Source organism: Arachis stenosperma, chromosome 6, assembly GCF_014773155.1.
Source record: "Arachis stenosperma cultivar V10309 chromosome 6, arast.V10309.gnm1.PFL2, whole genome shotgun sequence".
NCBI lineage: Eukaryota > Viridiplantae > Streptophyta > Magnoliopsida > Fabales > Fabaceae > Arachis > Arachis stenosperma.
This window is the reverse complement of record NC_080382.1, coordinates 13037161-13050368: the sequence shown is the minus strand read 5'-3', so window position 1 is coordinate 13050368 and position 13208 is coordinate 13037161. Positions and strand designations below refer to the sequence as shown.

The 13208-nt window shown below is 24.1% G+C and overlaps 1 protein-coding gene across 4 annotated transcripts; it reads left to right on the top strand.

The window, feature by feature from the left end:
• The first annotated feature begins 2930 nt into the window (after window positions 1–2930).
• LOC130933108 (F-box protein At2g26850-like) lies at window positions 2931–10438 on the top strand. Of its 4 annotated transcripts, none has more exons than XM_057862621.1 (5): window positions 2931–3483; window positions 3592–3653; window positions 3831–4009; window positions 4647–4730; window positions 10209–10438. In XM_057862621.1, exons 1-5 carry the CDS (start codon window positions 2989–2991, stop codon window positions 10289–10291), a joined length of 903 nt encoding a protein of 300 aa, XP_057718604.1. In that variant the 5' UTR covers window positions 2931–2988; the 3' UTR covers window positions 10292–10438. The 4 variants fall into 4 exon arrangements, with proteins under 4 accessions (XP_057718604.1, XP_057718600.1, XP_057718601.1 ...); XM_057862617.1 differs by lacking the exon at window positions 10209–10438 and adding an exon at window positions 6664–7354 and having other exon boundaries at window positions 4647–4721; XM_057862618.1 differs by lacking the exon at window positions 10209–10438 and adding an exon at window positions 6739–7353.
• The last annotated feature ends 2770 nt before the right edge of the window (window positions 10439–13208 follow it).

Below are 13208 nucleotides of genomic sequence, written 5' to 3'. Positions count from 1 at the left end.
TTGTAAAAAATTTTTTTTTAAAAAAATTATTTTCACATAATAAATAAATAAAAATGTATTTATATGATTATACCTAAACATAATTGATAAATAAAAAATTTTAAAATTAAATATAAATTATTTTATCATAAATATAAAATAAACTTAAAATATTTTTCTTATAAATATTTACCTAAACAAAAATAACAAATTAAAAATTAAAATCCAAGTTATTTTACCATATAAGTCTATATAAGTCATTTTTACTTAAATCATCCTCACGCACACGTCTTATGCACTCACATTTCACGCGCCTCTTAATTTAAGAGATTTCAATCAACGCGCGCACGTTCTTCTACGTACCGTTAGTGCACGTTCTCCTTCTTCTTCTTCTTTATCGTTGTCACCAACACCACCTCCTCCTCTTCCTCCTTCTTTTTTTATTGGAATTTCTTCTCCTCCTTCCTTTTCCTCCTTCTCCTCCTTATCTTGTTGTTGAAGATAATGAATAATTCAAGTTTAGATTGTCAATTGAACCAGAACGAAATTGATTATTGTTTTGAATTCAATCAAGTGGCTGAAGTGTGGTTCGATTCTAGTTAATTTTTTCGTTAGTAGTTTATGATTCTATAAGTGAATAATGTTTCATAGATGATGGTTTTGAATTGAATGTAATATAAAAGTTCTGCATTAAAGAAAATATATTTTTGTATTTGCAGTAAATTTGGGTGTAACACGAAGATATTTGAGTGTATTGTTTAAGAATTTTCGGTGTATGTGTGTTGATAAAGTTCTGCATAATTCAAAACTCTTTTTGTCCCTCTTCCTCATCTTCTACTGCTTCTTCTTCTTTTTTTTTTCAACATCATCATCATCATCTTCTTATTCTTCTTTTTTTTTTTTCCTGTTTTATCTTCTCAAGTTTCTTCTTGTTTTATTCTTTTAACAATAACAAAAACAAAAAAGAAATCAAACAAAGAAGAAGAAACATATAATGGTACAAAATTACTTGGAAGATGATGAACTTACATTCATTCAACTAAAAGAAAGAAAGAAATAAGGAAAAGAAGAAGAAGAAAAAAATACAGCATTAGAGAAAACACTTTTATGTATTTGCAACAAATTTGGATGTAACACAAAGATATTTGGGTGTATTGTTTAAGAATTTTCGGTGTTTGTGTGCTGATAAGTTCTGCATAATTCAAAACTTTTCCTCTTATTCCTTCTCATCTTCTGCCGTTTCTTTTTTTTTTCATCATTATCGCCGTCTTTTTCTTCTTTTTTCCTTATTCATCTTTTCCTTTTTGTTTTATCTTCTCAAGTTTATTCTTATTTTACTCTCTCACCAACACCACCTCCTCCTCCTCTTCTTCCTCCTTTTTTTTCATTGAAATTTCTTCTCCTCCTTCCTTTTTCTCCTTCTCCTCCATCATCAGTTATCTCATTATTGAAAATAATGAATAATTTAAGTTCAGATTGTCAATTGAACCAGAACGAAATTGATTATTTTAAATTGAATCAAGTGGCTGAGGTGTGGTTCAATTCTAATTAATGTTTTCGTTAGTAGTTTATGATTCTGTAGGTGAATAATATTGTTTTTTTTTTGTGAAAATTGTTATTCATCGTTGATGATTTGAATTGAATGTAATGTAAAAATTCTGCATTAAACAAAATATTTTTCTGTATTTAGGTGTAACACGAAGATATTTGGGTATAACACGAAGATATTTGGGTGTATTGTTTAAGAATTTTTGGTGTATGTGTACTGATAAGTTATGTATAATTCAAAACTTTTCTTCTCGTTCTTTCTCATCTTCTAATGCCTCTTCTTCTTCTTTTTCATCATCATCATCTTTTTTTTTCTTATTCATATTTTTTTTCTTGTTTTATCTTCTCAAGTTTCTTCTTATTTTACTCTTTTAACAAGAATAAAAAAATAATCAAACAAAAAAGAAAAAAAACACATAATGGTACAAAATTATTTAGAAGAAGATGAACTTACATTCGTTCAACTAAAAGAAAGAAAGAAATAAGAAAAAAAAGAAGAACAAAAAAATGCAGTATTAGAGAAAATATTTTTCTAAATTTGTAACAAATTTAGGTGTAACACGAAAATATTTTAGTGTATTATTTAAGAATTTTTTATGTATGTGTGCGGATAAACTCTGTATAATTTAAAACTCTTCCTCTTTCTCCTTCTCTTCTCCTGCTTCTTCTTCTTTATTTTCTTATTTTATATTTTTATAATTTTTTTGAAAGAAAAAATAAATAAATAAATAAATATATATATAATATTACAAAATCAATAAAATTTATGTTAATTAAATAATGACCAAAATCACTAAAATTTATGCAGCCTCAAAAATTTCTCAACATATCTTATTTTGTTGAATTATTGATTGATTATAGAATTGTAGATTTTAAATTTGTTTTATTTATGCCCTACTGCCTGTGTTGAAGCCTTGAAGGTTACGAAAAAGTGAAGGATAAGTCTATTCTATATATACGTAAATACGTGTCACTATCAATCAAATATATATATATGTTTGGCGTCGTTGCTGTACCTTATTCTATAGACTATAATCTATAGTTTTCACGTCGTTGCGGTATCTTGCTCTATAATCTAGATAGTGACACGCAAATTCAACAATTAATAAGTTAATTTAATAGTTGAAAACTGGGAACATGTCTTATTACTTTAGATTGAATTGAAAGTAGCTATCAAATTAATTTCTCAAATAATTGCATACGTGCTGAAAACAATGCATTGTTCCAAAAAATATGTTATGAAGTAAAGGATGTCACATCTAAACAGGGAAAAGCCGGCAAGCAAATTAAATACATAACACATATATTAATTAAAACAAATGAGAGAGTAGATACTAATTAACGAAAGGGCATCACATATATATATATATAGAGAGAGAGAGAGAGAGAGAGAGAGAAATCATCATAACTTCATCTATGCATGTTACTATGTTAGTAATCATAATTAGGCACATATAAATTATGGAGAGTAGTATTGAAAAGAAAGGTGATTATTATTGTTATTGTACCTCTCTGTTGAGTTTACCTGAATCCATTTTGGATTGCATTCTCAAGCGCCTTTCACCAAAAGAACTCATTACAATATCTCAAGTGTGTACCAATTTAAGGGTTAGATGTAGAAGTGATCATTTGTGGGAAAACCATATAAAGAAGAAATGGGGTAAAGTCTTTGGTGATGTTGCTTACAAAGAGTGGCACTGGCATGTAACAAAATCAAAGGAGGAAAAAGGAAACACCTTCTATCAAATGATTATCAATCACAACGGTGGTGATGAAAATGGGTCACTAGGGACTTTTAGTGGTTCTTGGCCTATGCTGTGCCTTGGTTCATATTTAATTGATTCCAAGAATATTCTTAGTGGTCAATTATTATTGTCAAATAGCCTTATGATGATGATGGCTTTGTATATCTCTCTGGAAAATGGCAAGTTTTGGTTTCCAGCACAAATCTATAGGGTAAGGTATTTCATTTATATTAAGAGTAGTTATAATTTTTCATTAACAAATTAAATCTCTGTGTGATTTGTAATAATCCTTATTTATATATTTAATTTGTTCTATCAGGGATTATTAGTCAGTAATGCCTTAGTCAGCTATGATTCCAAAACTAATACCTTTCAAGCAAGGTAAGGGCGGGTATATATATATATATATATATATATATACCTATACTACTATATTATTATTATTATTATTATTATTCAATTAACTAATAAGGTATAATAACTAATTATAGTAATTGACCTTATTCATGGATTTTGTAAGATGCATCTTAATTGAGTACGATACTACTTAATTAATAGGCAACAAATGGGTGGTTGGAGGATTATAGGGAACAACATTAGGTGGGATAAGGTGAGAGCTCCACCAAATGAAACCTCTCAATGCAATATTCCTCATCAATTATCAGATTCTTTACATCACCTAAGGCCCGGTGACCATATTGAGATCCAATGGAAAGCAAGTACTGAAGTTCCTTATGGTAGGTTTCTAATTTGAGATTATATATTTATTAAAATTATTACGTATACACCAAAAATCAGACAGTCATTATATATTTATTTTATATATAAATATATATTGTTTAATTTAATTATTTTTAATATATTGATAACTAATTTAAAGATTAATTTTTAGTGTACACATATCATGATTCTATATTTATATATATACATACTACATGTCAATGTTTGCAGTTGTTCCAATGGTAAATTTGTTATGCACAAACTTTTAATCCATGAAATAATTATATCTTTTATTAATTCAACTCATACGTAAAATGTGGAGGGGGATAAAATTTTAGATTACATATTAAATTTTAATATCATTATGAAAATATTTCTCATGTTTTATATTAAATGATATAATACATTAATTGTTTAAAATACAATTCAAATTTAATATTCTAATATTCAAATAAAATATGTAAGGGATTTATTTCATGTATTAGATGCATGTGTATACATTTAAGTAGACCTGTCATACAATGATACATGACAATATAATTTATTCTTCAATTTTCAAAAGATATCGGAGCTAATACTTGATTTGGTGTTTAACAATGTTTGGTAATTTTTACCTTATTATTAATTTCAGGACTAATAATGATTTGTTTGCAGATTGGTGGTATGCTGAAATCGGTCACATGGACTCATGTAAGGAGAATGATTATTGCTGTGGTTGTCAACACTCCGGTAAGAAAGGTGGAAACCCACATGTAAATAATTTTATATGGAGTTATTAGGTAAAAATCGCATCTAACGATTTTTAACTTTTAATTTTACATAAATTTCATAAATATAAAGACAACTGCATGCAGTGACAGGATTTAAAAAATTTTGATGGTAGGATAAAATATATATAATATAATAAAAAAATTTATAATAAAAATATTATATATAGATAAAAATCAATTCTCAAATTATTCGGTAATCATTATATATTTATATATGAATATATATTTTAAATTTATTTTTAATTTATATTTTTTATTTCAATATATATACATGTGATTGTTTTCTATGTATACATAGTATGATTAATCTTTAAAAAATATAATTTATAAATTAAAACATTAAAATAGTAATTTAAATGATAACATATAATTTAAAGTTTTATTATTAAAGTTTTATATTTTAAAAAAATTAAGTAATTTTTTTTAACAGTACAATCAAAATATCTCTTTTTTTATATAGAATAATGTTATATATTTAAGTTTTTTTTGTTAACTAAGTCCAACCAAGTTAGTCTAAGATAATAAAAATTAGTTATGACTAGCATTACTCAAAATCTTATTATTTAATTTGATTAGACTTAGTTTATAAAAAGACTTGGATGTGTAGTATTATATATATCAGTAAATACTTATTTAAAAATTTACTTCTCATATAATTAGAAGTCAATTATTTTTATTGAAATTTATAGTTAAAAAATTCTTTCAATTAATGCAGTTGTTACAACAACAAAATTAAAACTAATATAAAAAAGATAAATAATACTCTTTTCAGTTAATTTCTTAAAAAAAACACTAATTTTATTTAAATTGAGAATTGATCATTCTAACGACATCTAATATAAAATTCTTAAATTGACTATAAAATACTAAAATTTGAGTAAAAAATTATTATGAGATCAAATTCAATAATTTAATGAAGGCAAATAAATTTTATTATCATATACTACTTAAAAAAATTTCAGATTGTACCGAAGGCACTTGCCCCCACAACTACACATATAAATCCGTCCCTGATTGTTGAGTGTTCACCAACAAAAAATATATTTTTATTAGTATCAAAATTAGTTTGTCTTAGTTAATCAATTACTGTATCTTTATGTTGCAGATTTTGTTCATGACTAAATACATAAATTGGACCTTAAAAATTTTAAATCAGATAAAAAAATTTTAAATTTAACAAATTTTTATTATTTTAAAAGATTTTGAAATATATTGATTTTTTAGTTTAAGAGAACTAATAATATAGATAATGATATTATTTTGGATTTAAGTGTCGTATACTCTTATAATAAAATTTTAATAAACATAATGAAAAGACAATTTACATAAGGAAAATAATTGTCAAGAAAACTTTCAAAGTAATTAATTTTTTTATTTGAAATGCGTTGAAAACTAATTTAAATATTTATATTGATTCATTATTGTTCCTTAGTTACATTATGATATGTTCATCTGATGAATGATGCTTAACTTAATTCAATTTAATTTATTATTCCAAAACAAAATTATTATTTATCCATTAAAGTTGCGTTTGTTGTTGATAATAGGACAAGACATGACACTGATCGAGAACAAGATATAAATGACAGAGACATAAAATTTTGTGTTTTTATATTTTATTTGGTGATAAATTAGAACAAATTATGAAAATTCAATTTATTCTATTTTTTTATTTAAAAAATTTGAGACGAAAAATATAATAATAAAAAGTATAATTATGAAAATTTAACAAAAATAATAAAAATAATAAAAAAATAAAATCTGTTCTTTGTTAGTATTTCTGTGTCTTTTCTATCAAGATGGACACAAAATATATTAATTCAATATTTTTGGATATATTGTCTCTATCCATATCTTTTTTGTCAAATACGATTTTATATCTCTGTGTTCCTGTATCTCAGTGTTCTATCTTAATAAACAAAGGCAGCCTAAATATTTACCCACCAGCCTTATGAAAAGAATATTAATTATTATAGAGATGTTGGTGGTGGAGTTCAAGCAATACCATGTTGAGTCAGGGATGAGAAAAGCAAAGCTACAAAGAAATAAGAATGGTCAACAATGTGAAAATCAGTGTGGAATTTATGGAGGAATCAGAAAGCTTCAGAGTGAGGAGGAGATTCATAAATGGAAGCAGCTCTTCCCACCTCATCATAATCAAACTCCTGTTCCTGTATATCTCCCTTTAAATCTTAGAATGCACAATTAATGCATCATCATTTGCATAAAAGTTTATTTTATTTTTTTAGATCAGATATTGCTATAACTAGTTTAATTTTCAAACTTACTATAAAAAACAGGAGAGAAGTGACGACCAAATTGGGTAATAGGGACCCAAAAATCTGGTGATTCATATTTTTTTTTTTCCAAAATATAGTATGGCAGCTACCATCAGTTCCGCGGTTCCACCTCGTATACTCTGAGTCACACACACATGATTTAAAAAGAAGTTTTTTTTTCCACCGCTATTTAAAATGTTTGATTCGAAAAGATCAAAAGATCTTCTATATTAAAACAGAGAATCAGAAGTTATAAATAATTAAATATTATCAACTGGTTTTCTAGGAACTATAAAGAGTGAAATGGTGTGATTGATTTTATTATTCATAACAATGTCAAATTGGACAAAGATGGGATCTTTTGTTCTAATATTTTAATTTTGATACATTAATAATATAAAATATTTTATATAATAATTTTATTATATATACAAGTTTAAATAAATTAAATTTAACTTAACAAAATTTATTTACATAATCTGCGTGTATAATTACGTTGTTTTTTTTGTGTTATTTTTTTTTTATTTTTTTCCTCTGGCATTTATATTTTAAGTTTCTTTTCTTTCTATTCCTCTTCTTTCACCTTCTTCTTCTCCTTTTTTTTGCGTTCTTTCTCTTTTTTCTTCGCATTTCTCCTTCTTCTTCTCATGCATGTTTCATCCTCTTCGTCGTTTTTTTATTGCTACTGTTGTTGCTGCATTTTTTTCCTCCTCCTCTTTCTATTAATTTTACAATATTATGTATTTTTTTCTTTGTTTGATTTTTTTTTTCCAAAAAGAATTGAGAAAATGAAATAAGAAGATGAAGAAGAAAAAACAACAAAAGATGAGGAAGAGGAAGATGAAAAATTTTGAAGTATGCAGAACTTATGAGAATAAAAATATACTGAAATTTTTTCACAATAACACATAAATTTCTTAGTTTTTACACTAAAATTTTGTTATAAATACAAAAAAATATTTTTTAATGCATTTTTTTTATTTATTTCTTTCTTTTAGTTGAATGAATGTAGATTCATCCTCTTTAAAGTAATTTTTGCAACATTATGTGTTTCTTCTTTTTTTGTTTAATTTTTTTATTCTTGTTAAGAGAATAAAAAAAAACTTGAGAAGCTAAGGTAAAACAAGAAGAAAAAGATGAATAAAAAAAAGATGAAGATGATGATGATGAAAAAAAAGAAGCAGCAGCAAAAGATGAGGAATGGAAAGAGGAAGAATTTTGAATTATGCAGAACTTATAAGAATATAAATACATCGAAATTTTTTAACAATAACAAATAAATGTCTTAGTTTTTACACCGAAATTTCGCTACAAATACACAAAAATATTTTCTGTAATGCTGTATTTTTTTCTTCTTTTTCTTTTTCTTATTTCTTTCTTTCTTTTAGTTGAATGAATGTAGGTTCATCTTCTTGCTAGTAATTTTATAGTAGTATATATTTCTTCTTCATCTTTATTTAATTTTTTTTGTTTATATTCTTCTTAACAGAGTAAAACAAGAAGAAAAATATGAATAAGAAAAAAAAGATAACAATGAAGAAAAAGAAAAAGATAGCAAAAGATAAGGAGGAGAAAGAGGAAAGAACTTATCAGAATAAAATACACTAAAATTTCTTAGATTTTACATTAAAATTTTGCTACAAACCTATCAATTAACTCAGAAATATACCAAAATTACTTAATGATTGCAATACACAAACTCAGTTTGAAAATAACTAAAAAAATGACTAAATTATCAACAAAAACACATCCAAATCAATTTTCGATCAGACAACATTATCAATGTGGCAAAAATTCTGCGATAACGATAACAATAAGATGATAACGATAATGAGGATATATATAAAAAGAAGACGATAATGACTATAACGATGATGATCATGATGATGAAGATGATGGAGGAAAAGGATGAAAAAAAAGGAGGAGAAAGAGGAGGAGGAGGTGGTAGTGTATGTTGGTGATGACGATAACGAAAGAGAAAAATAACGAAAAAGGAGAAGGAGGAGAAGGCACGTAAGGTGAATTATGTCAAAATTATTTGTTTGGACTTGTTTGTTTAAATGACATGTATGTAGAGATTAATTGTTTATATAATTGTATAATTATAATCGTTCTTTTGAATGATTATTTATGTGACTAATATAAAAAATAATAATTTTTATTAATATAATATTATATAATTAGATGTACGTATAAAATAATAGTGCGACAAAATTAATTTATTTTATTTTTATACTCTACCTAGTTGTGTTCAAATTCTTTGTTTAAAAAGTGCCTAGTGTATACCCGAATAATGTGAGAAAGCACGGGATTTAACAAAGTGATTGATTGATAAGTTGCTTAAAATGATTAGACAGAGACGAAGTTAGGTTAAATTTTAGAAAGAGATTTAAAACTAATTTCGTAAAGGTGTTTAAAATACAAATAATATATTATAAAACAAAAAATAAAAAATAAAAACACACACATATATATATATATATATATATATATATATATTAATAAATAAAATATTACTAGTAAATTTATATAGTGCTTAAAAAGATTACCATTTTAATTTAATATTAAAAAGTCTATGACAACAAAAGTTAATATTAACATGTCACATAAAAAATAATAAAATAATTAATTATATTTAGAGTATATATTTAAATTAATTATTAAAAAATTTTGCATTTAATATTTTCGTCTCCCAAAAAATATTATTACATTGAGTTTTTTGAATTTTATAAAAATAAGATATGTAAATCATTTCATTACATTTTTAATATCTAAGTGAAAATAATAAATCTGATTGAAATAAAAATTTATATATTTTATTTTTATAAAATTTAAGGACTTTAATTAATAAAATTTGTTACAAATTTTTTTAAAGACCTATTTGAATATATATTCTTATTTCTAATATTAAATTAAATAATTTATTTAACTTGTATTTTAAGGGTATATATTAATGTGATAAATTAAAAAATTAAAAAAAAAATACAAAAAATTTAAATTTTTTATACATTTATTTTTTATTTATTAAATAAAATTATTTAAAACATTCTATTAATAATAGTCTTATTATGTGTTTTAATATTCTAAATTAAAAATGTTTTTTTTTTAAAAGAAATAAAAAAGAATCTACCTGATAACAGACAATTAAGGACTGGTTGCCTTGGCAGGTGGCAAACTAGGGACTTGTGAAATAACAAAATATTCACAAGTGTTGGATCTGGTTCTGATCGATGCACACGCACCCCCCTAATCACTTCTTAATATGTGTGCTGGAAAAGCATAATCACAATTTTATTTGTACTCGTAAATTATTTTATTAGATAGACTATATTATTTTGACCTCCACGCTGCAAGCATGGGGTTTGGATTCTTTTATTATTCTGTGTGAAAATGTTTTAAAACAATCTGTCTTATTTGTTTAAAAGTATATTTTTATAATAATTTATGGTTTGTAATTAAATATACTTTTTACTTATTTTTATATATGAAATTATATATGATATTCATGTATAGATATATAGTCCTAAAAAAAGCATTACTTCAAAAGTTCGATTGTGATGATGAGTTAATAAACATTCAAACTTTTAAAAATTATTATTACGTACTTTTTTCGTTTCTAAATATAATACTTTTAAATTTTTATTTAGATTAAAAAATTATTGAAATATATTAAAATTATAAAATGTTAAAATTATTTAGTTATGAAATTATCCTTGATAGCAATAATTATCTTTTTTTTTTCGTCCTAATTTATTCTCTTTCATATATCATTTTAGAAGTATATATGACTGAAAAAGCGCTAATAATGTTAAGTCAATTAATTAGTGAATTTACTTACATTAATAAATAGAAATTTATTATAAAATAAAAAAATTTTAAAAGTGTATATATTTGTTTAAGAACAGAGAGTAATATCTAAACCATCTTTTTAAAGGGCACTACAAGACTATACTAACAATAATACGAAATATAGCAATTAAATAAACAAAAAATTAAACATCAATTAGTCATCCGCATATGAATACAAATCAGAATATAAAGTAAACACATATTTACATTTATAATCATTATAGATAATATAATCAAACTTTATAATCAAACATATATAAATATGTATAACCGAACTAGCTTTATATTTATAATCAAAATATAAATAAAAATGTAAAAATATAAAGGTAGGTAATTTTTTGTTAATAAAATGTTTAATTATTTTTGTTAATAAATATTTAATTTTGATGCTTGGTCAATGTAAATAATTTTACGCATTTAATTATGTAACGCCACATAGTAAAAATAACTACTTTTTATATTAACCGTGTGAATAGTCATCTAAAAAACAAATGCGATTGCACGATTATATAAAACGTTTTACACCGTCGGTATATCAAAATTAAACTCTTATTTTGGTGATTAATTATTTTACTAAAAATTTATAAAAGATATATAAATAAGATTTTGCTATTTATTTGTGCCCTAAAAAATTGGTTAAACATACCATAAAAAATATTTTAATTCTATTTATTATAAAAATATTTGTTTTATATTTTCAATGCATTAAATATATTAAAAATATTAAAACATTTTCTTTTATAATATGCTTAATCAATATTTTTAGAGTACAAAATAGCAAAACCTATATAAATATATGCATAATAATAATTAGTTAGTGATTAATTTTAATGTTTATTGTCGAATATTTTTGTCAAAAAAAATACATTTACCTGAATTGATTTTCGTTTTTTTATTAAAATAAAAACAGTAAAAAAAGTTCTTTTCAAAATGATAATAAGCAAAATAAATAAACAAATTAGATGATTAGATCTATATATCCATGCATGTGCCAACAGATATATAATAAGACATAAACCCATCACTCCCGTAGTGTCCAAAAGTTAAATTAAAAAAGTGAAAGTGGTCGAATTAATGGTGTGAGTGTGTTATATATTAGTATATGAACTACTTTTCTCTATATATATAATTATAATGATGATACTAATTTAAGAGAGTAACAATGCAAAGTCCTAATAAAACAATAACCCAAAAAAAAAAGTCCTAATAAAACATAGCCCCTAAGACACACAACTTAACTCAAGAAACTGGGAATGGAAATGGAGCTAATAAGTGCAACATTGTTGGCATGGTACTTTGTGTTAAACACATTGGGGAGAAGACTAAATGAATGGTATTATGATTTCAAGTTAGGAGACATGGGTTGGCCTCTTCTCAGCAATACTTGGCACTATCTTGAGAATCCTCTTTCATTCATCCCCAATTTTCTTTCCACGTCTCTAATCCATCATTTCCGTATTCCCTTCCAATATAATTGTTATTCGGTAAAATTTCAGGAGATAAAAAAACAAAAGGATAAATAAGATAAGAATTAAAATTGAATAGAAAAGATAAATTATAATTGAAATAAAAATAAAAATGATAGATTAAAATTGAGTACAAAAAAATTATTTTATTTTTTATTTAATTTTTTGATACAATAAAAAAAGGACTCTTTAACTTAATTTGTCAATACTATAGTTTGGGAATTGAATCGAAGAGACGCATCAACCTTCTATTTAATTCTCCAATGCAACAAAAAAGGGGACTCTTCAACCTCAATTGTCCATACCATAATTTTATCATGAAACAAAAAAGGAGTTTTCAAACCTCTAAATCATTCTATACTACGACTACCCTAATTTATGAGGTATTTATAACTTCTTATTAGGTTAAAATATAGAAAATCCTAAACCCACAAACATAATGTCCAATCTAATAATTAAATAAACAAAATCAAAATACAACAAATTAAAACATTCTAAAAATATAAACTAATATTTTATAAATAATACTTAAACTTTTCATATTACGAACATTTGAAGCACTTATCATCAGGTGCAGTCAACTTTATGTGAAATTGATAGTTGAAAGTCGTTAAATGATTTGACTGATTTGATTAAATTTTTATTTAACAAATATCAATTATCAACTTTACGTGAAATTGACTATACTTGAGTTTTTACCTTATTATTCATTCATTTTTAAATTAATCGTCACTACACGATGTTATATATTCATATTATATTATAATTTATATACAATTTAATTAAGTTAAATTTAATATTAGTTATGTATGATAAAACTTAATTAGATAATAAACCTTAAATTAAATAATT

Coding starts and splice junctions, on each gene's coding strand:
- LOC130933108 (XM_057862617.1), top strand. CDS start 2,989: ATGGAGAGTAGTATTGAAAAGAAAGGTGATTATTATTGTTATTGTACC. Junction 4,010..4,646: donor AAGTACTGAAGTTCCTTATG/GTAGGTTTCTAA, acceptor ATTTGTTTGCAG/ATTGGTGGTATGCTGAAATC. Junction 4,722..6,663: donor CTGTGGTTGTCAACACTCCG/GTAAGAAAGGTG, acceptor CCTGTATCTCAG/TGTTCTATCTTAATAAACAA.